Raw genomic sequence first — 25,963 nt, forward strand, 5'->3', positions numbered from 1 at the left:
GGCGGCAGTGGTCGACCGACTGGCGCGGTGGTGAGAGGGTGTCCCGCAGCTCCCCGACAGTGTTTTGTGAAGCCCCGGCCGCTGTTGGCGAGGCGCCGCTGCTGTGCGAGTGTGTGATGTGCGGCTGATCGCCGCGTGGTGAGCGGGTGTGAAGTGCGCTGCCGCTGTGAGAGCGCTGCTCGGCGGGAGAGTGTTCTCACCTGGGACGGCGGACCGGCCGGCGCGCACCAGTCACCTCCGCGCGGCGGCTGGAGTTCGCGGAATTGGCCGCCACTATCAGTAAGGAGCCGACTGGGGCCTGGGCGGCCGGCGCGGCTCGCTCCGCGGCCACACGCGCTCTGTTCTCAGGTGAATAAACATCCCACTGGCCCTGGATCACCAGGCCTCAAAGGATATGCTTAGCCTGGCATCTCACTTTCGCCCGTCACGAGTCCGTTTTCTTCTCTCGGGCGTGATTTCAATGGGCTCATTGAATAGTATCTCCCAAAGAGCTCAGTTTACCGAGTGTGTTTTTCTAGCCTGGCGGCTGTTAATGTTTCCGATAGCGTTATCTGGCTGCCACTGACCCGGCCCGCGGGCTATGCGGGGCCGAACAGACGGGCAGACGGAAAGACTAAAAGACGGACAGACAGACAGACAGACGAACAGACGGAAAGCCGAACAGACGGACAGACGGACAGACGGAAAGCCGAACAGACGGACAGACGGCTCGCCAGCTGGGGCATTCCACGTCAAATCAAACACCGAAATCCGTCATCCCCTTCGATTTTTCTGAAAATTTGTAGGCAGACTGGGCATGGTTCAAAACTGAGTTACGTATAATATTTTCAGAATTTGATAACGTATCGCTGAGATATAGGTCATCGAATATAGCGAAAAATGCCACACATCAATTTTTTAAATGGCTATAACTCTGGTTCCTTTTCTGATATCAAAATGATATTAACAGGGTCTTATAGGCAATTGATAAGGCTTTGATTTTTAATTATAAAATTAAATTGAAGTGACCTTGAAATGCATTTGACCTTGAATTAAAACAGAAAAATTTAAATAGCAAAAAACACGTCACCTTCGATTTGGGTAATTTTTACATATTATGTCCGTCACAATGTTCCTAACCATCTGTGAAAAAATTGGAGTGGGCCATTCATAACTTTCGCGGCAAACGCCGTTTTCATGCATCAACATCACGCAACCGCGCGTGACCTTGAAAGACAGAGTCAAGACATGCTTGCTTGTGTACACTTTCTGAAATGAATGATTGCTGATTAGTGATATCACAAACTCTGCGAGAATGGAAATGCATAGTCATCGTAGTCAAGCATTCACGTTCCATAGTAAAAGTGTCTCAGGCAAACGGTATTTTGCGGTGAATTTTGAGCCGTGTGGAAATGCATCATGAAGTAAATTCAACGAAAACATTATCACGCTACGATATTTTCACGTCTTTTGATCTGCACTTTACGAAAGAACATACATTTTTTAGTATGTATGGGGAATTTCTAGTTAATCCAATAATAAATATGGCAGTTAGAGGCCTGCTAAGAGTAACATGTCGCCGGCTGAGGCGGGCTCGGCCGATGCGGGAAACGCAGCAATCACAATTTTGTGTTTACACGTTCATATTTCAATTGTTTACCAACCGATTTTCAAAATTCTTTCACCATAAGATTGCCTGTACATTTCTTAGTCTTCTCACAAAATTTGACGCGAATCGAAAGTAATCAGCGGTAGGGAGCGCGATGTAAAGACGGAACCGTTCCGTTCCGTCCCGGCACAGTCTACAATTCAGGCGGCGCGTAGCGGTCGGCGCCGGCTGCCGAGCCGCCGCGTTGCTGCGGCGACAGGATGTTCACTTTACACCGCTATTACTAGAACATTTGTGAACCGATTTTCTTATTGCTTGCACGATGAGATGCCCAATTCAATTCTTGACAGGTAGCCATAATTAATTTCGCATCAATCTTATGAGATATTGGCGAAAAACAGGAGGGGTGGGCGAAATTCGTTCTTCCCCCTCCACTGCGCGTGCTAACATACGTTTGCATATGTGCAATTTTCTTCAAAACTTATGAATGGCCCACTCTAATTTTTTCACAGGTTGTTAAGAATATAGAAGGCAATAAAATATATGAAAATGAGCCAAATCGAAGGTGACGTGTTTTTTGCTATTTCAATATTTGTGCTTAAGAACAGAGTTAAGCAAATTTCAAGGTCATATATTTAAGTTAGTGCAATTCTAAACAAATGCTTAAGAAATTACCTAAACAGTAAGGTTTATTTCATTCAAATCAAACAAGTACAACCAAAGTTATGGTCGTTCAAAAATATAAAGATGCAACATTTTGTAAAAATTTTATGCCCTATATTTAGAAGACCTGTGGTCAGAATGTGCAAAAAAACATCAATGTAATGTCCGGGGCCACACAGGAACTCGCTCACAAATTTATAATGAAATCGCTGATGGTAAGGTGCAAAACAGCCGATTTTTGTTCGATTTGACGTGGAATGCCCCAGCTGCGCCGTCTCCTGGCCCCCGCCCGGTCTGCCGGACCCCGGCTGTTTTCAGCAGACATGTTGTTGAGAGGCGTGTTGTCGAAGCGCGTGTTGATTGTTTTCTTGCGCCGCCTTCTGGGCTAATCTGCGGCCCTCGTGTTGATGCGCGTCGGTGCCGAGGAGAGGGCGGCAAACCGTCGCGTCGGGCAGCTGGGTCGGGGCTTTTGTGATGGCCCGCCGGCCACCGATCCGCCGTGCAGCTGGGTCAATGGCCCTGACCTGAGCCGCCGGATCCCTGACCTGACCGCCGTGCACCTGTGTGGGGGCCCCTGTGATGACCCGCCGGGCAGCTGAGTCCAGTCCCTCCAGTCCTGTGCCCGGGCAGCTGGCCGCGCCTCTCCATTGACGAATATGTACAGCACCCGCCGGCACTGACCACTGTCCATCGATTCAGCGGATTCCGGGAAGGTCCGAAATGTATGCATCGAACCAACACATTGAGGCGGATGGCGCCGGTGTGCCTTTCCGGGAACCTGGAGCTATTCGTGACGGCCTGTTGTCAGTTTGGGTGCACCTGCCGCCGGCCGGACGGATGGTGCAGTGATTTGCGACACGAACCGACGGCACTGTCCTGCTCCACTCGGCTCGGCCGGAGCCTCCGCTACAGACGCTTGCGAGTTCAAACAATGCCATTGCGGGACATTACCAGTGACGCAGAACACGGGACGTTCGGTAGCTCCTCCGCTGCCGGCCTCCGTCCCCGCCCGGGGAGCTCCGCGCTCCGGCGACGGGCCGCCGGCCGGCGTCGAGCCGTCGGGACCGACAGAGGCCCGAGCGACGTCCGACGGAGCCCCGAGCGACGTCCGACAGAGGTCCGAGCGACAACGTCCGCGCGCCACGCGGTCGCCAGCTGTGCTGGGCCGCGGGACGGCGTCCGGCGCGCACTGTATAGCACAGGGCCGCCGCTGTGCGACCCCGCGCCCCCAGCCTCCGTCGGCCCGCGGCGGGATGTAAGAAATAGCCTCAGCTCAGCAGCCCTATATGACATGTGTGTGCCGTGCGGTGTGGTAAGACGCGGTGGGATCTAATGTGGCCACCCTGTCAGTGGGGTCAGCGCGGTGCACAGGCTGATCAGGCCGGCCGATCGCCCTGTTAGGGAATTCAGCTGCTGGACCGGCCGAGGCCAGACTGGCGGCCGCTCCGATTCCCAAACAGACGCCTTGTGCGCAGTAATTAGCGCAGTGAGAGGTCGCGCACTTAGGCGGTGAGTCACCTCATTAAGCGCCGAGTCGCCACCGCACTGTCCCGGCTCCACGGCGCAGGTACGCTCGGCCAGACTTTCCTGGGACGTGCCATGGGAGTTTCTGTTTACGTCAGCTGAAAGATACTGCGAAAGCCGGCCTAAATCAGAGTTTTCTGTTTCGTTTTGTTATCGACGCTGGGTAAAAGTGACGCGAATCTGATAGCGCGCTAGTTTGGAAGGGCTCCTTACTTAGCGAACCCACTCTTGTCCGAACCGGGCCGGTGAAATCGCTCGCGCCTGGCCTACCAACACAGCCAGCGCTTCGTCCGGATGCATTCCATCGGTGACCGGGCTCTGGCTATCGGAATAGATTCATGTGAATATTCACTATCCAGTACAATGGTTTGGCCGTAATCCTGACACGGGCACTATGGCCTTACATATTGATGAGCGCTTTAGCTATACATGAATAGGTAGTATACGTTCTGAGACGCATTCTAGGGCGGTGAGGTGAGGCCCATGCCCGAGCCGCCTGGATCCCATGCTGCCGTGTTTTGAGTGTGTAACTCCACTCGTATTTCCCCCGACATGCATACCTCGCCCGGGACTAGCTCCAGTTGCCCGGCAGGTGTTTTGTGTCGAGCACGGTCGAGCGGGGCCCCCGGAGCTCACCATCTGCGGTCGGGTGGACCGACATTGGACTGTGCCCAGTCATCGGGCCTACGTTCTCTATCGCTGCACGGTATTGGTTACAGCACCGCGGGTCCAGTCTGTCACATTCCAGTCCGCTCTGTGTCATATTTCAATCTGGGCTGTGTCAGATTGAAATATGACACAGCCAGTCAGATTCCAGTCAGATTCGCATCACATTCCAGTCCGGTCTGCGTCACAGTCCATTCCGATCTCTACCAAATTCCAGTCCGGTCTGCGTCACAGTCCATTCCGGTCTCTACCAAATTCCAGTCCGGTCTGAGTCTCATTCCAGTCCGATATTTTTTTATATTTCAGTATGGTCCGTGTCACATTCCAGTCCAGTCTGTCACATTCCAGTCCGGCCCAGGCGTCACAGGGCGTCACATATGGCAGTCACAGGACGCTGTCATATTGCGCTGTCACAGGACGCTGCCATATGGCACAGTCACAGTGTTACAGGGCGCTGCCATATCGCACTGTCACAGGGCGCTGCCATATCGTTTTGTCGTGCTGCTGCCTGCCACACAGGACCGTCAGCCCGGGGACACACGGCCACCCGTTATGGGGCGCGCCGGGCTCAGTGCTCCGTAAATCTGATTTAGACCAGCTGACGGGCCGGACAAGGTGCCCGAACAGAACATCCGTCATGTATGGTCGGGCGGACCGAGCCGATTCACATCCAGCATACCGGGCATGCCTGCAGCGGCGTATTCAAATCGCACTCGGCGTACTCGCTCCGCAGTTTATGCTAACAAGTTATGAACTGGATTTTACTGCGCTGGGTATGGTAACCAGTATCCGGACACTCGCTTTAAATAGCTGAGTGATGTTTAGTGGCCATTTTGTAGCCATTTGTTCCATTCAGCCACCATATATCCATCGACAATGCATGGTAATGTTGGCTGCTAACATGCGCTCAAAGTCGGGGAGGGAATGACGATTTGATAGTTGCAATTCTGTCCTGTATTCTCTTTGACTCAATACAGTTTTCCTAAATTGGGTTTTCGACATCCTATTTTGGCGCGTTACTTCTCTGTATCGTTCCTTTGTTGTGTAGTGCGGACTGATGACATTTTTAGGTGACCCGCTCCGCTCAGCCAGACCCACGATAAGCGGATCCGTCTGTCCGTAGTAACGTCTATCCATCTGCCCGTCGCTGTTTGTCTCTGTTGACGCGTTTGATCGTCTCTGTCGTCTTACGTCCGTTTTACCCTCCGACGTCTGACCTTCTGTCCGTCTGTCTGACCGTCTGTATATGTGACCTGGCCGTCTGTACGTTTGACCGTCTGGCCGTCTAACCGTCTGACCGTCTGACCGTCTAATCGTCTGACCGTCTGTGTGTATAACCGTCGCTGACTTCCTGTCCGTCTGTTTTCGCCTGACCATCTGACCGCCTGACCCTTCGTCCGCATCTGTCTGACCGTCTGTTCATCTGGCCGTCTGACTGTGTGACCGTCTCTGTCTGTCTGTCTGTCTGTCTGTCTGAGACCGTCTGACCGTGTGACCGTCTCTCTCTGTCCGTCTGTCTGTCTAACCTGTCCGTCCGATCGTCTGCCCGCCTGTGTCCGCCTGACTGTCTGACCGCCTCTCTATCTGGCCGTCTAGCCGTGTCTTTCTGCCCGTCTGACCGTCTGTGTCCGCCTGCAGGCGAGCTGGCGCACGCGGACGGCTCTCTGCCATGCAGTTTCTGAGTCCGTTCGACCCGGGCATACGGGCCGCACCGCTGCTGCTGCTGCTGCTCTCACTGCTACTCACCGGACTGTCTGCAGGTGAGCTCCATCTCACAACGCTCACCCGGCGCGTATAGCTCACAGCTCACGGCGCCTCCTGAGAGCCTGACAGAGGTTGTCTGTCCCATTGAGAAACATATCATCCGCGTTATCTGACCGCGTACAGTTGCGCGTCATTGTATCATGTGCTGGACCGCACGGACCAGTCTAACGCCGGGGATGGACAATCCAAACCCCGCTCGGGCACCTGTGTCCCTGCGCAGTGGTGGAGCTCCGGAGCGGACAGCAGCTCTGAGGCTCTGCTCCCCACTGATGTGCCGTCCCATTCGGCCTTTGAACGTAACCCGGTGGCCAGTCAGCCGGCCCCGCGGCAGCTGAACGCCATCATTATCGTCACCCTTATACCGGCCCTCGATCGAATCACAGTGATCCCAGCCGGGGCAGAACGCGGGGCAGTGCGCGCCGCACCGCACCTCTCAAAACCAAATATCCGCCCAAGAGCCCAATACGGCAGCGTCAGTCAGTGGCTCGCAGCTACCGTCTTAGCTGTAATAATGTGATATAGCTGAACTCCGTCGAAGGGCTCGCGGTGGTGTTCCACGGACCGTCCTGTAACTGCTGCAGGCCGCCCTATAACTGCCCCGAACCACGCTCTGACTCTGCCCCTGACCGCCCTGCGGCTGCACGGACAGTGTGGAGTGGAGGTATGCCCGTCGTCACCGGCGGCGCGGCGGCCACTGCCGGCCGCTGACGGTCGGGCCCAGCCGTGGGCGGCATAAGTGGCATGTCCTCACCTGGCCCAAATCCGGCTCACCACCTGGTGGTGCATCAATGGCGGCCGCCGCCGACTCGGTGCACCCTAATCGGATGATCCTAACGGAGAGCCGGCGCCGGGCCCGCGGCCCGTGCGGCCAGCGGCCAGAACCGCACGGCCAGCGCCAGCGGTCAGCGGTCAGCGGCCAGCGGCCAGCGGCCAGCGGCCAGCGGTCAGTGGCCAGCGCCAGCGGTCAGCGGCCAGCGCCGTCAGTGGCCAGCGGTCAGCACCGCGCGGCCAGCGCCAGCGATCAGCGGTCAGCACCGTACGGCCAGCAGTCAGCGGCCAGAACCGCATGGCCAGCGCCCAGCGGTCAGCGGCCAGCGGCCAGCGCCGTCAGTGCTGAGCTGAGGAAGCACAGGACACTGAACAGTCAGTGCTGGGGAGCCGTCAGAGTCTGGACGGCTGGTGCTGAGGGGCTTTCGGAGTCGACAGTCTGCTGAGGGACTCCCCGAGTCGGTGATGGCTGCTGAGAGGCTCCCTGAGTCGTTGCTGAGGGGCTCCCTGAGTCGTTGCTGAGGGGCTCCCTGAGCCGGTGGTCGTTGCTCAGAGGGTCCCTGGTCCTGAGGTCGCTGCTGAGGGCTCTCTGGGTCAGTCGCTGGCTGCTCCGTGCCACCTGATGGCGTGCCGCTGCCGGGTTCAGATGAGGACGTGACGAGTTGCATGGTGTGCTTCATGCATGCGGTTTAGGTATCGTGCTTTATAAGCATATGCGAATACGTCATTCCTCCTCGTCCACAAAAAAGAAGGAGGCCCACAAGAGAAATTCCTGTTGACTCAAGCGCTTGGATTCTTATGCCATTGACTAGCTCTACGTCATACTTGCGGCTTTCAGCAGTCCATCCTTTTACGGTTTGAGTTTTTTGTTTTAGGTAGTTAACAGTTATGAAGAATTATTGCTTCATAATAGCTCAAGCCAAGTCACCAATTATAATCTAACGGAGCAAAAATATTGTAATGATGATAAATTACTGTCATCATCACGGTACTGGTTAAAACCTGCATCGACACAGAATAAATACCTACCTACCTAAACGGCAATGGCCATGGGCTGTCCCGTCAGCCCGAAAGAAGACTTGGATGATAAGTTGGTATGATGGAGGCTGGAGCCCGATATGGTTGGGCCTGGTATGACCCGCCCCTATATCGGCTGTCGGCCCGGTATGACCCGCCCCTGTATCGGCAGTATGATTCGGTACGAACCGCCCCTGTATCGGCTGTCGATCCGGTACGATCCGCCCCTGTATCGGCTGCATGACCCGCCCCTGTATCGGCTGTATGACCCGCCCCTGTATCGGCTGCATGACCCGCCCCTGTATCGGCTGCATGATCCGCCCCTGTATCGGCTGTATGACCCGCCCCTGTATCGGCTGCATGACCCGCCCCTGTATCGGCTGCATGACCCGCCCCTGTATCGGCTGTATGACCCGCCCCTGTATCGGCTGCATGACCCGCCCCTGTATCGGCTGTACGACCCGCCCCTGTATCGGCAGTTCGATTCGGTACGACCCGCCCCTGTACCGGCTGTATGATCCGGTATGCACTGGCCTGTGCCGCTGTTGCCGGCCGACCGGCCGCGTGCGTCCGGTCACGTTCGGTGGACTGCGCGGCTGTGCCGGCGCCGCGCCCTGTCCGCGCCAGTCCATTGTGTCGGCGGCGGCGGATCAGCTTTCACCGCCGACACCGAGCAGAGAGCTGAGCGGGCAGGGGCACCTCGGACCAGCAGCGCTGGACAGCTGAGCGGGCGCCCCGGAGCAGCAGCCGACACCGAGCAGAGAGCTGAGCGGACACCCCGGAGCAGAGGCCGGAGAGCTGAGCGGGCGCCCCGGAGCAGCAGCGCTGGACAACTGAGCGGGCGCCTCGGACCAGCAGCCGACACCGAGCAGAGAGCTGAGCGGGCGCCCCGGAGTAGCAGCCGACACCGAGCAGAGAGCTGAGCGGGCACCCCGGACCAGCAGCCGACACCGAGCGGAGAGCTGAGCGGGAGCCCCGGAGTAGCGGCCGGAGAGCTGCGCGGGCGCCCCGGGCCGACACCGAGCGGAGAGCTGAGCGGGCGCCCCGGAGTAGTGGCCGACACCAAGCGGAGAGCTGAGCGGGCGTCCCGGACCAGCAGCGCTGGACAGCTGAGCGGGCGCCCCGGACCAGCAGCCGACACCGAGCAGAGAGCTGAGCGGGCGCCCCGGACCAGAGGCCGGAGAGCTGAGCGGGCCCCCCGGACCAGCAGCCGGAGAGCTAAGCGGGCACCTCGGACCAGCAGCCGGAGAGCTAGGCGTCCCGGACCATAGCGGCGCGCCCCGGACCAGCAGCAGCGGGCCAACTGAAGGGCGGGCCTCACGGCGCTGACCCGACCGCTGACGGCCGCCGGCCGACCGGACCGCTGACATTGTGAATCAGCGCGGTCCGTGCCGAGCCCTGAATCACGACCGTCCGTCGGCACTCGGCAGCCACCTGTGCAGGCCGCGCCTTAGTCACAGGTGGGCGAGTGCTCCGATACCCGGCGCGCCTATCAGCACGGCGCACAAAGGCCCGATTGCTGACAGCTCTCGAGCTGAAGCAGCTCTCCGGTGGTGGCCGACTGCCCATCGACTGTTCTAGTTGTGCTGCAGTACGCTCCGAATGGCAACCGCCTGGGAAACTCGGACCCGGGGCCGATCCTTGCACGGAATCAGGCGATCGAAGCACGCTATTCAATTTACACTGCCCTCTGCCGCCGAGCTCCCATTTCCGTGTTGTATAACAAACCGCTCCCGAGTGCCCCGAGCATCAAGCCACTGTCCGTAACAAGCTGACCGTTCGATTCGCTATCGACGCCCGCTGATTCACGGCCATCAACGGCCGGCTCGATCACACGCCAGAGCCGCGCGATCGACCGCGCCGGGCCCCGGCCGTGCTGGGAGCCAGGAACCGCCCCCGGCGGGGCAGGGACGGGATAGGCACATCGCCGGTGCCCTCCGAGTTGCAGCTGCTGCTCTGTTCACACCACGCCAGCGCACCTCACGCGTCCGCTCAGGTCAGGTCGCGTCAGGTCGCCGCTGCTCAGGGCAGGTCACGTCAGGTCGCCGCTGCTCAGGTCACACCACGCTAGCGCCCCTCCGACGTCCGCCGTCACTTAAATGGGTGTGTCCGTGGCGGACGAGACGCCGAGCTGCGGTACGCGTGGCCTGACCTCTGGGACGACGCGCCATGACTATCTGCCCGGTAGGCCAAACCCACCCGTCGCCGCTCCTTCGCTGCCGTGTGTGCAGCGGAGGCAGCCCGAGCCTCCTGATATCCCTGACATGAGATGTAGCTCCTGTTTAACCGAACACGGACCTGCCCTCATAAAACTGAGATGCATGACGATTGACGATCGCCGCGATTGAAGGCAGTGAGCTGCAGTGCGGCTGGTGCCGCCTCGGCTGTCTGCTGGGGCGCGGCTGTCCAGCGGGCGCCGCTGTCCAGTGTGCGCCTGTCCAGCGGGCGCGGCTGTCGGTAAGAGCGGCCTCTTCCGGGTTCCGCCCGCCGGCTGAGTGGCCAGAGGTGCGCTCGCGGCCGCCCGCATCTCTGATTGTGCTCAGCTGCAGCGGCGGGCGGCGGGCGTGGGCCGGCTGCAGGTCCGGCCGTCTCCGCCCGGTGACGGTGCGCCGCCGCCCGCCGCCCGCCGTAGCCCGCCCGCCCAGTGTGCGTGAGAGCCCGCTGCGGGCTGCCACCCGCCCGGCGTCCTTGAGAGGAGCAGGAAGGTGAGGCTCGGGCGGGGGCGGCGGCGGCGGCCGACCCGGCTGATCACCGCCAGACGCAGCCCTGGGTCCGCGCTCCCCCTCAGCTGGGGGGGGGGGGGGCGCCGGCGTCAGTGCCACCTTCGACAGGTGTCTGGGAGGCGCGCCAAGCGGACCGTTGGCCGGCCGAGGCCCGCGGTGGTCCGGACGCGGCGCTCCCCACTGACACCGGCCGCCGCTCCGACCCGCTGCCAACCAGATCCGACACGGCCAGCGCCAGGTCAGCTCCGACAGCTCCGACACGGCCAGCGCCAGGTCAGCTGCGGCTGCGCCATCGGGCGCGGCCGCTCAATGGAAGACGGCGCAGCAGACGGGGCCAACTTGGGCCCGTTTGTAGTCAAACCCCCGCCCGGAGCGTTTCGGGCGACCCGGCGGTGGAGCGAGCGGGCCGATCTTTACGGGCCGGCCGGCCGGCCGGCGGCGGCCATTGGTCGGTGCCGGTCACGTGACGGCGGTGCCGGTCACGTGACGGCGGTGCCGGTCACGTGACGGCAGTGCGGCGGCGCTGGCCCGCGCCGGCCGCCTGGAAATAGGATGATTGGCGCGGCGGTCGAAGCCGCTCATTATGGGGCCTGTTACATCGATTGGTCGCCGAGGGCCGGTGGTTTGCGGGTCGGGCCGCGCGCGCCGGACGCCGGCTGTGGGTAGGGCCAGGAGGACCGCTCGATCCACCTGTGCCACCGCGCGGCGCGGCGGCTGACAGAGCGGGCTTTGTGCCGGCCGTGGGAACATCACGGCATATGTACACCGCCAGACTGTTGTCGGCCTACTCCACCAGGGCTGCAGCGAGAGACTTCTGTCGGCACAGGCGACCATGGGCTGCAGCGAGAGCCTGCTGCCGGTCTGATCCACCGGGACTGCAGCGAGAGACTGCTGCCTCTCCCTAGAGGCTGTTATTTATTGACTAAATCACAAAGGTGCAATGGCATAGGTAAACCGGCACTGATGAAATTATTATGTATTGATGTCATTAATTGTTACATCGCCTCCCCGTCATTACCCCTATCGTGGTAATATTGTATGGATCATGGGTAGCGACTGGCCTAGGTCAAAGCTCTGAAAGTGACTGGCGCTTTCTTTCTTTTGTAGAGTAGATATGTGCTGTGGACCAATGACTGGAATTTTGTCATTTAGGTATTATTTTATTCAAATGGTCCGTAGGTTTTTAAGAGAGGAAGTAGGTCGCTATTTGTTCGCGAGGCGCGAGCCGACCCTTGCACAGTCGCGCGGGCGCTGACGTGTAAAGAAGTCTGGTATACGTGCCAGAAGTCTGTGACAGAAGGTTCATACTTACCTAGTAGGCATATTAGGTATCGGTACATAGGTAGGTATATTTAGGTACATATGGCCGCCTTTTTTTAGCAATTTGTGACGAATTCAGAAGTTTGGGTGACGTTTTGCTGAAGCAGCCTTCGCACGAGACTTTGACCATCGATTTATTCGATTTCGTTTCTAATTACCATTCTGTCTCCTAATAACTATGCAGATGATCAATGATGTCCGTTTGGGCTCCTTTATCGGTTCTCGCGTCAGCCGCATCCATGGCATGGGATGCTTTGCGGCGCAGTATAACTTCAGGCGTTTTACAGCTATTGCCATCTGGTGGCAAAGAATGTCACTGTCAGCACCGGAGGATCCAGGGGCCGGGGGAGCATTCTGGGCAAATCCTCCCCCGCAGCGCCCGAAATCGACGAAAAATTGCGGTATTTCGAGAATATAACGAAAACTTATCAACTTTTATGAGGAATTATCAACTTTTATGAGGAAAAGTTTGTTTTAAACTGCACAACAGTGTGTAAGGAATCGAAGGAATTTTTAGATACTTTTTTGAGGTATGCCCACCTCAGCGTCCAAGACCGCCTTTCTGGATCGCCAGTGAATGCGAGCTGTCAGTTTTTCAACAGTAATCGCTAAGCAGCAGCCACTGTCTAAACACCGATGTGGCAAACGAACCTGTACTGAGCCTGTTTTTCGAGCCAGTCTATCGAGCCTTTCGATCAAGTCTTTCTATCGAGCCTATCTAGTGTCTATCGAGCCTTTCTATGGAGTCTGTCTATCTCGGTCCAGCGTCAGTCAGGGAGGAGGGTCTCTGGTCGGCAGCCGCACATAAGCTGTCGGTCCTTGTGCCAAGCGCGTGTGACCCACACACCTGACCACATCATTCCCTCGGCAGTCCCGAGTCCGGCTCCGGGTCCGGCTGAGTCCGGCTCCGGCTCTGTGCGCTGCAACACCGCTGTGTCGCCTGCCGCCTGTCGGCCTCGGTCGACTGACGGCTCGCCTCGGCGGTCCGACGGGACGCACAGAGACTCCCTCCTCGGCGACCCGCGACTCTGCTGAGCTCAGCTCAGCAGAGCTTCTGCTTGGGAGCTCAGCGGAGCCACTGCTCTGGTGCTCAGCAGGCTCACTGGTCCTAGTTCAGCAGTCTCACTTCTCTATTATTCTGAGCTTAGCGTACTCTGTTCTTAGTTCTATTATTCTGAGATTAGCGAACTGTTCTGCTGTACTGGGCTCAGTTGTGAGACTGTTTGCCCGGGCCATGTGCTGAGCTCATATGTGTGCCGAACTCATCTGTGTAGCCGGCGGCCGGGCCGTGAGCTGAGCTCAGCTGTTTGCCCGGACCGTGAGCTGAGCTCAGCTGTTTGCCCGGACCGTGTGCTGAGCTCTGCTGTTTGCCCGGGCCATGTGCTGAGCTCTGCTGTTTGCCGGGGCCCTGTGCTGAGCTCAGCTGTTTGCCCGGGCCGTGTGCTGAGCTCAGCTGTTTGCCGGGGCCGTGTGCGCTGGGGCGGCGTGGGCTTTGATAGGCGTGTGAAGTGGACGTTGATCTGTAACGGCTGTGTTTCCGCTGCCCGCGCCTTGTTCCCTACAAATGAAACATACAAAGGTGGAAGTCAAACGCGATGAGGTACAAATTACCCTAGCGGCCCGTTTCCTCCCATTGTCAATTGCTAATTGCCTTCCATCACTGAAGTATCACATTTCGCTGGGCAGCGGCGGCTCGGTTTCCTGGCAGTTCCACCCCGTTAAATCCCAGTGAGCGCTGAGCACCGCCTTCCCGCTGCGGCGGCCAGGTGTGCGGCCGAGCCGGTCCGGTCCCACGGCCGTGGCCGCGCGGCGGGCCGGCCGGCCGGGCGCGCACCCCGCCCCGCCCGCGGCCGCCATCATAGCGCCCACTGCGGTCATCAGCAGCCGCCATACACGGCGCCGACCGCCAAACCAGCGCCCTGATTGATGCCGGCCGTGGCCCGAGGTCGACTCGCTGTCTCGCCGGCAAACTGGGAGCAGGCTGCAACGAGAGTCGATTGCGCCGGGCGGGCCGATGGAGCGCCGGTCGCCGGGCGGGCCGCGGCCAGTGGCGACTGGCCGGCCACCGGACCGGCCGGCCGGCGCGGCGGCTCGGCCGCGCCATTTTTGTCGCCGGCGCGCCGTTCGCATGACGGACTCGGGCGCTGCGAGGACGCGGCGCCGCCAAAAATGCGCCGCCGTCCAGCGGCCCGGCTGCGGGCTGACCGCAGGTGCAGCGGCGCCGGCCCGCCGCATACTTGGATAGTAAGTTTTACCGGCGCCGTTCCACGAACGCCGGCCGACTGGAGGCGCCGGCTGCAGCCAGGCCTGCGCCGCGGGCCGCCGCCGCTGCTGGCAGTCATAATGGAGGCGCTGGGCGGGCGAGCGGGCTCCGCTGCCACTGAGCGACCGGGCGGCCCCGCTGCCAGCTACAGCCGCTGAGCGACCGGGCGGACCCGCTGCCACTGAGCGGCCGGGCGGGCCCCGCTGCCAGCTACAGCCGCTGAGCGACCGGGCGGACCCGCTGCCACTGAGCGGCCGGGCGGACCCGCTGCCAGCTACAGCCGCTGAGCGGGCGGGCGGACCCCGCTGCCGCTGAGCGGCCGGGTGGACTCCGCTGCCACTGGGCGGCCGGGTGGGCCCCGCTGCCAGCTACAGCCGCTGAGCGACCGGGCGGACCCGCTGCCACTGAGCGACCGGGCGGGCCCCGCCGCCAGTACAACACGGCGTCCGGGCGGACTGAGGAGCGGCACTAATGGGAGAGCAGCAGTCACCTCCCGGCTCCGTCCGGTGCGGAGAGCTCCCACCCCCGCCCGGTGCGGAGAGCTCCCGGCTCGCCCGGTGCGGAGAGCTCCCAGCTCTGTCCGGTGCGGAGAGCTCCCGGCTCGCCCGGTGCGGAGAGCTCCTGGCTCGCCCGGTGCGGAGAGCTCCCACCCCCGTCCGCTGAGCTGACGTCGCTCCGAGTCTGACATGGGCCAGCACGCCGTAGCCATACAACCACCTGATGACAAATGAGGTATTATGGAGCTGCAAACCCAAACATTAAATAAACGGGAAGCTGCAAACACAAACTTGCGCACCAACCAATTCATCATAATAATCGCGGTAAGACGGATGCCCACGGTGTTATTTGGGTATAGCTCATTAACGACACTAGGGTCGCATTAATCAGCTGCCCTTGTGCAAGTAAGATTCTAAAAGTCATCGTGCTGCTCCCTGTATATGTCCCATTAAGTTAACAGCCCGCGTCACATCTCCGCTCGCTCCCTCCAAATCTAAACAGAATGTGCACGTGGAATTAGGCGGCGCCGCCAACCGTGCCTAATCTGCTGCGATCCTGATCGACCCAGCTGGTGTGTGGGAGCCAGCCGGCCGGCACTGGGGCGGGGCGGGGCGGGTGTGTACTGTATATCGACCCGATCCCGCCGTCCCGCTGTCTGCAGCGGGACACCCCTCCCCCTCCCCGCCCCACCCCAGCTGCTCCCGACCCACCGACGGAGAGAGAGGGGGAGCGAGAGGCTGAGAGTCGGAGAAGGGTAGCAGTGAGCGAGAGCGGTGCCGGCTAGCAGATACCTTCAAACGACAGATCAAGGGGCGTGGCTGCGACGGACAGACCTGTAGAGGGGCGTGGCTCATACGGACAGAGTACCTACCGGGGGGGGGGGGGGCTCCGACGGACATATCTACAGAGGGGCGTGACTCATACGGACAGAGTACCTACCGGGGGGCGTGGCTCCGACGGACATATCTGCAGAGGGGCGTGGCTCAGATAGATAGATCTATAGAGAGGCGTGGCTCAGATAGATAGATCTATAGAGAGGCGTGGCTGCGACAGGCAGATCTTCAGAGGGACGTAGCTCCAATGGACAGATTTACTAAGGGGCGTGGCTCCGATGGATAATGCTACTGAGGGGCGTGGCTCCGACGGACAGACTTCAGAAGGGCGTGGCTCCGACAGACAGATTTACAGAGCGGTGTGGCTCAGATAGATAGATCTACAGAGGGGCGTGGCTCAGATAGACAGATCTACAGAGGGGCGTGGCTTCGACGGACAGATCTACCAAGGGGCGTGGCTTGGATAGAAAGATCTGTTCAGGAGCGTGACCGAGACGGAGGAGACGAGGCTCAGATGGACGGACCCAGGTGTCTCCGCGGGACCGGTCACCCTGGCTCGGGGGCACGATTACGGCCATCATACAGCCTGGTCTGCACCTGTGACTGGATCCGAATACCTGCCGGCCGCCGCTGTTTGTTGGGACGGTGATCCTCGGTCTGAGCTGAGCCGCTGAGCCGCAGACCGCGGTGGGACCGACTGGACTGCGGTGGGACCGACTGGACTGCGGTGGGACCGCTCGGGCCGCCACCAGGTGCGGCCGAGCCACCTGGATGTGGCCTGAGCTGCGGTCGGTGGCAGCTGTGACGGCAGGTATCAGTGGGTGCACGGCGCGCCCCGGCCCGGTCAGAGCCGCCCGCCGGGCTGGGCAGAGCCGCTCGGGCCGCGCGGCGGGGAAACTGTGAGCGGTGCAGGCCGGCCGCGGTCCGGAGAGCTGCCCCGCAGTGGGCCGGCCGCTCCATGTTTGGCCGTGCCCCGTATCTGGCCGGCCGGCCGAGCCAGGTGACCCGGCGGCCGCGGCGGCCCGTTGCCGGCAGCGCGACTCTGTGTGCGGCCCGCGTCGTCGGCGACAAAAACTGGTCCGTCGGCCGGCCGGGCCGAGCGCGCCGGCCTCGCGTCGCTGCCGCTCCGGTCGTCCTAATTGACATGATACCAATGACGCGGATCTGGCGGCGCCGGACTGCGGAGGAGGCAGCGGGAGGCGGGGTCACTGGTGAGCGGTGACCTGAGGTCACACCCACGGACCGGACAGGTCACCGGCTACCGTGGGCCGCCGTTCCGCGGTGATATGTGGATGGGCCGTGCCGTCGGGACGGGGTGTCTCTCGCAGTGATTGGGGCCGCCGGACGGACAATGGGTACCGGTCGCAGTGACCGCCGGACAATAGATGTCGGTCGCAGTGACCGCCGGACGGTGGGTGTCGCAGTGACCGCCGGACGGTGGGTGTCGGTCGCAGTGACAGCTCGCGCTCGGTAACCGAGTACCATCGGGTGCACTGCCAACAATGGCGATCGAGTGTGCCGATATGAGCGTGCGTGTCGTGTTACAGCGTTTGTTGGAACACAATTTTTGTCGCATCACACGTCTGTTAGCCTTATGGTGCGGTAATGAGGGAAATTATACGAAACTGGCTCCGATGTTGTTGTGTCAAACGTTTGAAAACATCGTGTTCCCTGGAAGCCACAGAGCCCAACTGCGCCCTATTTGTAGGAATCTGATCCGTTTCGTGCCTCACAATGGCACGCATTGCTGGTCACTGTTCACAAAGGCATTGTGTGGCGCCGGCCGGGCGTGCTGTATTGAGATGTGACGCTACCTGCGCCCCCACTATCGCCTCACCATCTCTCCGCCGTGTTTTGCGCCAATGAAAGGTTACAGCCGGGTTCCTCTGGTACAATTTACCAGCTGCCCGTCCACCGGCTAAAAGACCGTGGAAGAAAATCGTAAAGCGACGGTCGTTAGGGCGCGTTTAACGGTCGACAGAGAGGCGCTGGCTGAATCCAGTGGTACTTAGAGCCGCAACTGCGCCGCCCAAATCTTGGGTACGGGGGGGTGGACCGCGACGACCGGGCCCAGAACTACGGGAGCTGTACCGCGGCTGACGCCCAAATTCAAGGTTGCAGCAGTTACGGCCCGCGCCGACTGCTGATCGACGATCTGCTGATTGACCATGACCTGATCGACTCTCTGGCCCCCGAACGCACATCTGTCGGCCGTCCTCCCGGAGCTAATCGTTGAGATAAGCTCGTTTGGTGATGAAGTTGCAATAGTGGCTATATGTTCGGTGGACCTGCCGACCTGGCGTTCGTTTGGGAGGGACCTGGCGTTTGCTCCGGCCGGCCGGCTGTGTCGGCGGGTGGCCGGCTGGCAGACTGTGTCGGCGGGTGGCCGGCTGGCAGACTGTGTCGGCGGGTGGTCGGCTGGCAGACTGTGTCGGCGGGTGGCCGACCGGCCGACTATGTCGGCGGGTGGCCGGCTGGCAGACTGTGTCGGTTGTGCTGGTCAGGTGGCCGGCAGACTGTCTGGGACGCCTGGCAGCCGTCCTGGCCGCCGCACACTGGTCGGAAACGCCCTCACGAGAGGCCACGGGCGATTCCGGAGTTTCGGATTATTTTTTATATAGATCGATTTGAAATTGATCAAATTATTATACTTAGGCCAAAAAAACTAATCCGGGTGACCAAAAATAGCTGTAATCAGCCCCCGAAGATGGGGTATCCCAGAACTCGGAAACTGACGCGGAGCAAGAGGTTTCTTGAGCCGGATATTCAGAGTCTTATTGCTGATAGACACCAAATTGAAATCCCACATATTATGCATCAAAATGTTCGTTATGAAGTTGCCGACTGGTCAGTGCAAAATTTTTGGGATACTTTTTCCCTAACTAAGATGTACTATAGCTTTTTTATGAAGGCTCTCCTACAGTGATTCTGGAATATAACTGCAAAGTTTAGGTAAGGAAACAACAGGTAGTCCCATCTAGTTCCACTCTGATTTTTTGTGAGATGAAGTAGGATTTAAATTCACACCAGGGCAACATAAAAGCTAACTGCGCATATTTGCGCAAAATTTGCAGGAGCCGCTCTTCCTACCCAACTACCGCCCGCCCCGCCCCAGTTTCGGCTCGGCCGCCGCGCCCGGCTTACGCTGACCTGTGTGGCCTGCACGCATCCATGCGTAGTTGACTGGTCATTAAAAACAGATGCGCTTGAGTTTATGAATTTTGTGAAAAGCGCGTTTTATGTATGCATTTATGTATGTATTGACATCAAAAGCCTTCCACATATTGCGTGGCGATTACGGCTTGCATTTAGAGACCCTTGCTATTGACAACCATCACTCGGCTGAAGAACGTGGAAATTGAAACCTTCGTGAATATAAGACGCTGCAAATATAGGACACCTGTCACTGACGTCGGGTTACCTTGGGCCGTCTTTTTACATTAGATCACAATTCCGGTATTTAACCCTGGCCGGACCGATTGGTTTTCTACATTGACCGGGGAGGGTTGGTACAACTCCCTCGCCGTTTCGCCTCTAATTGAGCTAGAGCCTCGCGGAAAAAACAAGCTTGTGTGCCGTTATAAGACGCAAAAATTAGGTACTACCCGATTTTAAGGTCTTAGGTCAGCCAGTGACCTCTTAGGTCAGGTAAGTGCCACAAGGCACGGGCTCGGTTTTAGGTTAATTACTTTGCCAAAAATGGTCGCACTGCCGCGATTTTGGCATAATCGTGTTTGTCTAGCTCAGGCGCATTGAATGCTATACTTGGTGTTCGGGTGAAGTCAACTTAACCCTCGCCGGCACAGGCCATTTTGCGTCCTTCGACGGCACAAGGGGGGGGGGGTACGACCCCCCTCGCGTTTGGCCCCTGATCGAGCTAGAGCCTCGCGGAAAAAACGAGCGTGTTGCCCGTCACCAGAGGAAGCCGATGATACCCAATTTTAAGGTCCTAGGTCATCGGGTGACCTTCCAGGTCAGGTCAATGACCCGAAAACCGGGAAAATCGGGACCTGTTAGAAAGTCGTAAATTGTGGCTGCTATGTGGTTTTCCGGGGTGCTGATCACGAATATCGTATTAGTTTTGATCAGAGATGATGTCTTTAAGCATTTAGACCAGGTCGGGTCAGGTCAGGTCAGATCAACCGGTAGGGGTTGTGACGGGTATTCGTAATACGTGTCAACCGCCTCTGACAGCTTCGTAACATGTTACGAAGGCGCCAAAACTACTTCGTAAATGTTCAAATGGTTGCTAAATTAGAATTCAGCTCCAAAAACTAGCCTAGAAACATGTAAAACTCGAAAAAGTGAACCGAGGTCACCCGAGGTCACCAAAGGTCAATGACCTGACCTGACCTTCAGGTGACCTTGACACCCATCCTAATGTATGGAAGCAACATCAAATCACATGTTTGAACGTTTGAAACCACGAAAAGCTTGCAAACGCGCGGCATGCGAGCCGACATACGCCGAATCGCGATTTCGGCCAAACATGGTCACGGAAAAAAGATCACAGGTCAAAGGTCATTGGGGTCAGGGTCATGAAATTTTCAGGGTAGGTGTAAAATTGATGAATGCGAGGGTACTGAAAGTTTCGTCGCGATTGGCCGCTTTTTACGCGAGTTATTCGCGAAAAACCTTAGGGGGGTTGCATCAACCCCCCTGTGCCGGCGAGGGTTAAGGTGTTAACCTCGGGTCAAGGTCAGGTCGGAGCCCCTCAGGTCACGAAAATGGTTGAAGGAGGTCATATCGCATATCATTCGATTCGGCAGGTCTTCCTGAGTCCAATGGTGGCTTTCCCGACTCTCTAGCTCCATCTGATCAGGAGTTATTGACGAAAAACTTACATGGCCTTAGTGACGTCATAAATGACGTCACGCAAAGTCAACAATGCTAAAGTCAAGCACTGGACCTTGCAAGGAGTGCATGAAACCATTCCCGGTGCCCGGATAGCAGCTCCCAATTTCCCTTGTTGACTTAAAGTGGTGCTAGATCCTGTATTATACTCAATTATGACGTCATAACTTAACAGATTCACGTCATATATTTAGTGCTTGACATCCAAATGATAGCTTACATATGACAGAGAAGGTATGCAAAGTTTTATGAAGTTTGCTTCACTAGTTGTGGAATAACAAGCAAAAAACTTTTGCGGAAATGCCGCTGGCCTCTCGCTGGAGCGTTTCCGACCAGTGTGCGCCGGTGCCGCGTCACGGCCCGCCCGCCGCCCGCCGCCCGCGGCCGTGTCCGCGTGTGACCCACACCAGGAATAGCCGACTGGTCTGGGCCGGCCGGCCGGCCGGGCGCCGCCGTGCCGTGCTGTGCTGCGGTGACGGCTGAGCTGAGCTCGGCGGCTGTGGCAGTGGGGAGGCGGTGCCCCCGTCGACCCCTGCCCACGGTCATGGGACGCACTGTGTCCACTCAGCTGCGCCGCGCTGGCTCAGCGGCCCGGTGTGTTTGTGTGCCCGCCCGTCCGTCTGTCCGTGTGTGGAGGGATCGGGTACAAAGCGGCTGGCTGAGCCGGCTGGTAGCCTGTTTGCCGACTGGCGTCTGTTGGCTGAGGGGCGAGTTTCCGCGAGGGTCCAGCGCCTGTTGTTGGTCGCAGCGCGCCGGCCGGGCACCGAGGCCAGCATCGGTCGCGCGGACCGTGTGTGAATGTCACTGGGACCGTGCGTGACCGGGGAGACGCACTGCGCTCAGTCGCCATCCCCCGCCTGTCTGTCCCTTCTCTCCTTATTTAGTCCCTTCTTCATGTGTCTCTGATATACATATAGACCTGGATATATATCTGGTGCCACCCCGTGTCTCTCCGACGTCTCTCCATCTCTGATCTCTCCGTTGTCTGCCCGTGTATCTGTCTGTGTCCCGCTCTGACGGCCGGCTGTCTCTGCAGACAGCCGTACACGTCATGTACGAGTATGTGCGTGTCTCTGTATCTGGCCCATGTCCCACTCTGACGGCCGGCTCTCTCTGTTGCAGCGGCTGGCGAGTGCCGCTCGGAGCACTGTAGCCGGGAGTACGAGCGCAGCCGGGAGCGTCTGCAGCTGGTGGAGCGGCCCGAGCCAAACACGTGCCGCCTGCTCGGCGCCTTCAGCGACTGCATGCGCAAGACCAAGCGCGCCTGCCGCGGCCACCTCTACTTTCACACCAACATGGGCATCGTGGAGCGCACGTTCCGCAAGTACGACTGCCGTCGCATCCTGGCCGAGGCGGCGGCGGCGCCGCCAGTGACGCGCGCGCCGCCGCCGCCGCCGCCGCCGACGGTACCGGCGCCGCTGGACGCCTCTGTGTGCTCGTACCGCGGCGCCGCCGCCGCCGAGCCGGTGGTGTGCAGCCTGTTCGGCGACCCGCACGTGCGCACGTTCGGCGGCGAGTTCCAGACGTGCCGGCTGCTGGGCGCCTGGCCGCTGCTGGACAACGCCTACCTGGCCGCCCAGGTCACCAACAGCCGCGTGGGCAGCGACGAGTGCGCCACGGCGCCCACTAAGGTCAGTCAGTACTCGCCGCGCGGCCGCCGTCGGCCTTTTTGTGGCGGCCGAGAGACCGGAGGGAGGGTCGGCCCGGCCAGGTTTTTGTGGGTGTCGTGTTCCTGTCTGCCCTGACACCTCGGCACGGCGCAGACCGGAGCCATTCGGCCGCGGATGGCCCCGGCCTTTTGTGTCGAGTACAGCCAGTTAGTGAGAAACGGACCTCAGTCGAGCTGGCCTGATTAGAACCGAAGCATTCGTCATGCTTTTTATTTCGAGCTCCAAATTTTGCCTCTATAGCGCTGACTGTTTTATATGTGAGCTTTCTAAATGAAATTGTCGAAGAGCGAATGACGCCTACATATTTTTACTTCTTATTCATTGATTATCGTGTCTAACGAAGGTGCAGAAAGTGCTGCTTCTAGAATGTCGGTCTGAGCCGACCGACCGTGTTCATCACCCGTGTTGATTGTGATCGCCGCGGGCCTGGCGGCGCCGGTCGCGCGGTCTGCCGTGCTCGCGTTGCCGCCCCGGCCGGCGACATTGAGCGGGCGGGCGGGCCGGCCGTGACGCGCGGACGCCGTCACGGTCTGTAGCGCCCCCGTGACGGCGTCACGCTGTCTGTGCCGGCCGGCCGCTGACGGCATGGGCCCGGCCCGCCATCGGCAGCCATGCACGGCAGAGCTGCGGCGTGCACCGTGCAGTGATAGTGGGGCGCTCCCTCGGGAGGGGAGGACCGAGCCGGCAGCTAGCACCACCGTCACCTCCCCAGCCGCGCTGGCCGACCCCTCCGCCCGGACACTCCGCTCCTATCAGCCCTGGTGTTTCTATTTTATCGCGTTCGCTCCCACTGCCATTTAGCCCGCGTCATTCGAAAGCGGCCTCTTCCCGCAATGTCCGTGGCCAATCCAGGCTGAATGCAGGTTCGCCGCTCGCCCGGCCTTCGAGCGCCGGGTGCGGACGGTCCCGCCGGACCCACACACGATCCCCGAACCCACAGTAGGTCCCTGGGCCCACAGGCGGTCCATGGATAGTCTCTGGACCCACAGGCGGTCTTGGGTCTGTCCCGAGGCAGCTCACAACTGGTCCCAGGGATCAGTGATGTTCGCGGACCCCTCACAGACGGTCCCGGCTCGGACAGATGGTCCTTGCGGTCCACAGACGGACCCTGGTCGGTCGCGGGCCTCGCAGACGGTCCCAGATCTCTCACAGGCGGGTCTGGGTCTCACTGATGGTCCCGGGTCTCGGGAATGGTCCCGAGTCTGGCGCTGTTTGCCGTGGTCTGCCGCTCGGTACGGCAGTCGGGTCGGAACGGTCCCTTGCAGACGCTGGACCGACCCTTTACATCCATCGCCGGCTGACAGAGCTCGGTAATACCGGCAGCCCTTCTCTGGCTGGGAACTCCGGTATGGCCGTGGTGTGACCCGGCGGCGCTGCTCCGGCCGGCCGGCGGCGTTTCTGGCGCGGCTCCTGTCATGTCTGGCCGTTCTCCGCTGCCGTGCCATGCTCGACATTCGGGCCGTGCAGCCGTCCGTCGCGCCGGTGGCATCCAATGGGGCTCGGCGCCTTCTGTGTTACTCCGCGACGTGGCTCGGTGGTCGTCAGCCGGCCCGGCGCTGTCTGGGACCGCGCTCCGTCTGGGACCGCGCTCCGTCTGGTCTCAACTGTCTAGGTCCTCCCTCTGACCGTGACCGTTCTCTGGCCGCTCTCTGAGCGCTGTCTGACAGTGACCTCACTGACCCTCGTCCTCTCTGTTCCAGCTGGCAGTGACATGTCGGTGATCTTTCTGAGGTGACCCGTCCGACAGTAACCATCTTTCTCTCTCTGTTCCAGCTACAGTGACCCTCTTTCTCTCTCTGTTCCAGTTGACAGTGACCTTTGCTCGCTCTGTTCCAGCTGACTGTGACCCGTGTCGGTGATCACTCTGAGGTGATCTGTCTGACAGTGACCCTCTCCCTCTTCTGTTCCGGCTGACAGTGACCCTCTCCCTCTCTCTGTTCCGGCTGACAGTGACCCTCTCCCTCTCTCTGTTCCGGCTGACAGTGATCCTCTCACCCTCTCTCTCTCTCTGTTCCGGCTGACAGTGACCCTCACCCTCTCTCTGTTCCAGCTGACGGTGATCGTCAAACACAACGAGCCGTGCACGGGCCAGCTGACGTACGAGGCACGCGCCAACGAGTCGCTGCCGCGCGCCTTCGTCGACGGCGCGGTGTCGTCTGGCGCGCGCTCGCAGCACAGCGCGGCCGTCACCACGCTGGTGCCGGGTCTGCACGTGGCCATCACGGTGCGCCACATCAACGCCACGCTGGAGATCCGCCGGGTGGCCGGCCACCTGTCCTTCTCTGCCCGGCTGCCGCGCGAGCTGGCCGAACAGCCCGAGGCGCGCCGCGGCCTGCAGCTCTGCAGCCGCGGCTGCCTGCAGCGCGAGCGCGTCGACTACCGGCGCGTGCTGAGCTCAGTGGGCCGCGTGGACGCCGTGCACGCCGGCCGGCCGGTGGTGCTCACCGCCGAGCTGGTCACCGACATGTGTCGACAAAACCGCGTCATCGGACCCTACCTGGACGCGTGCGTGTTCGACGCCCTCTCCACGGGCAAGACAGCCTTCATGGAGGCGGCGCGCGAGGCGCAGCGCGACCTGGAGCGGCTGCTGCCGCAGGCGCTGCGCCAGCTGCCCAACCGGACTCGGCTGGGGTCGCCGGTCGGCGGCGCGCCGGGCCGGCCGGCGGCCGCCGCGCCCCTGCTGGCAGCCGCCGCCGCCCTGTGGGTGCTGCTGCGCCGGTGACGGCCGACGGAGGTGTGAGCCGTCCAGTGCTGTGTGGGGCCGGTCGGAGCGGGATCCCGTCCAGTGCTGTGTGATGGCCGGTCGGAGCGGCCGCCACCGGACGTTGTTGCGTTGAGCGTGTTTTGAGTCAGAGCTGCGTTGGCTCACCGTTTTATCAGTGGACTTCGTTTACCTCACCCCGAGTGTGTTGTCTAGTCAATAAGTTGCTTTGAGAGAGGGAGAGATTCAGAGAGCTGTATGTGCACGTCGCTACAATGAATGTGCACACACACGCACATACACACAAACCTTATCTGCGCCGCGCGGCGGCGATGGAGCCGATATTCGGCTGTGTCCGCCGCGCCGCGCCCCAACTGGTTGTGATCATCTGGGCTTATCTCATGTGGGTTGTGCGGCTGGCCGTGACCTGACCTCGGCCGGGTCGCCGGTCTCGGCTCGCTCCCTGCTGTGTCGTGGGACGGGCCGCCCGTTGTTTCGTTGGTGTGAGCCAACTACTGTAAGATGATACAAATATAACATCACATTCTAGCACGCTGGCAGCCTGTGGCCGATAGTGGGGAAGGCGCTGGTGAAAGGAGTCGACAGGATTGGCTGTGAAACGAACGGTGCGTGTGAGCGTTATCTGTGTATGGTCTTACGATTTTACCGGCGCTGACTACAAGCAGACGCGGATCCCACTAGGACTCTACGCCGGCTGTTAGCACAGCTTTCCTTCCCCGGACTATCCTCAGTATATCCTCAGTCCGTCCTCAGTCCGTCCTCAGTCCGAGGGCAGTCCGCGCACTCAGTCCGCCCTCAGTCCCTCAGTATGTCCTCAGTCCGCACTCAGTCCGCCCTCAGCCCCTCAGTATATCCTCAGTCCGAGGGCAGTCCGCACTCAGTCCGCCCTTGGCCCCTTAGTATGCCCTCAGTCCGAGGTCAGTCCGCACTCAGTCCGCCCTCAGCCCCTCAGTATATCCTCAGTCCGCACTTAGTCCGAGGTCAGTATATCCTCAGTCCGAGGTCAGTCCGCACTTAGTCCGCCCTCAGCCCCTCAGTATATCCTCAGTCCGTCCTCAGTCCGCACTTAGTCCGAGGTCAGTATATCCTC

At 60.0% G+C, this 25,963-nt stretch overlaps 1 protein-coding gene across 2 annotated transcripts; it reads left to right on the top strand.

Annotated features, from left to right (window-relative positions):
• On the top strand, positions 1–25,401 carry LOC122370299 (repulsive guidance molecule B-like). 2 transcript variants are annotated; one of them, XM_043345768.1, is made up of 4 exons: positions 1–348; positions 6,080–6,201; positions 21,604–22,112; positions 24,202–25,401. In XM_043345768.1, the coding sequence occupies exons 2-4, from the start codon at positions 6,111–6,113 to the stop codon at positions 24,871–24,873; spliced, it is 1,272 nt and encodes a 423-aa protein (XP_043201703.1). In that variant the 5' UTR covers positions 1–348; positions 6,080–6,110; the 3' UTR covers positions 24,874–25,401. The 2 variants fall into 2 exon arrangements, with proteins under 2 accessions (XP_043201703.1, XP_043201704.1); XM_043345769.1 differs by having other exon boundaries at positions 1–279.
• Positions 25,402–25,963: the final 562 nt, after the last annotated feature.

The sequence above is a fragment of the Amphibalanus amphitrite genome, unplaced genomic scaffold (genome assembly GCF_019059575.1).
Source record: "Amphibalanus amphitrite isolate SeventyFive unplaced genomic scaffold, NRLGWU_Aamphi_draft 001120F_arrow, whole genome shotgun sequence".
Classification (NCBI taxonomy): domain Eukaryota; kingdom Metazoa; phylum Arthropoda; class Thecostraca; order Balanomorpha; family Balanidae; genus Amphibalanus; species Amphibalanus amphitrite.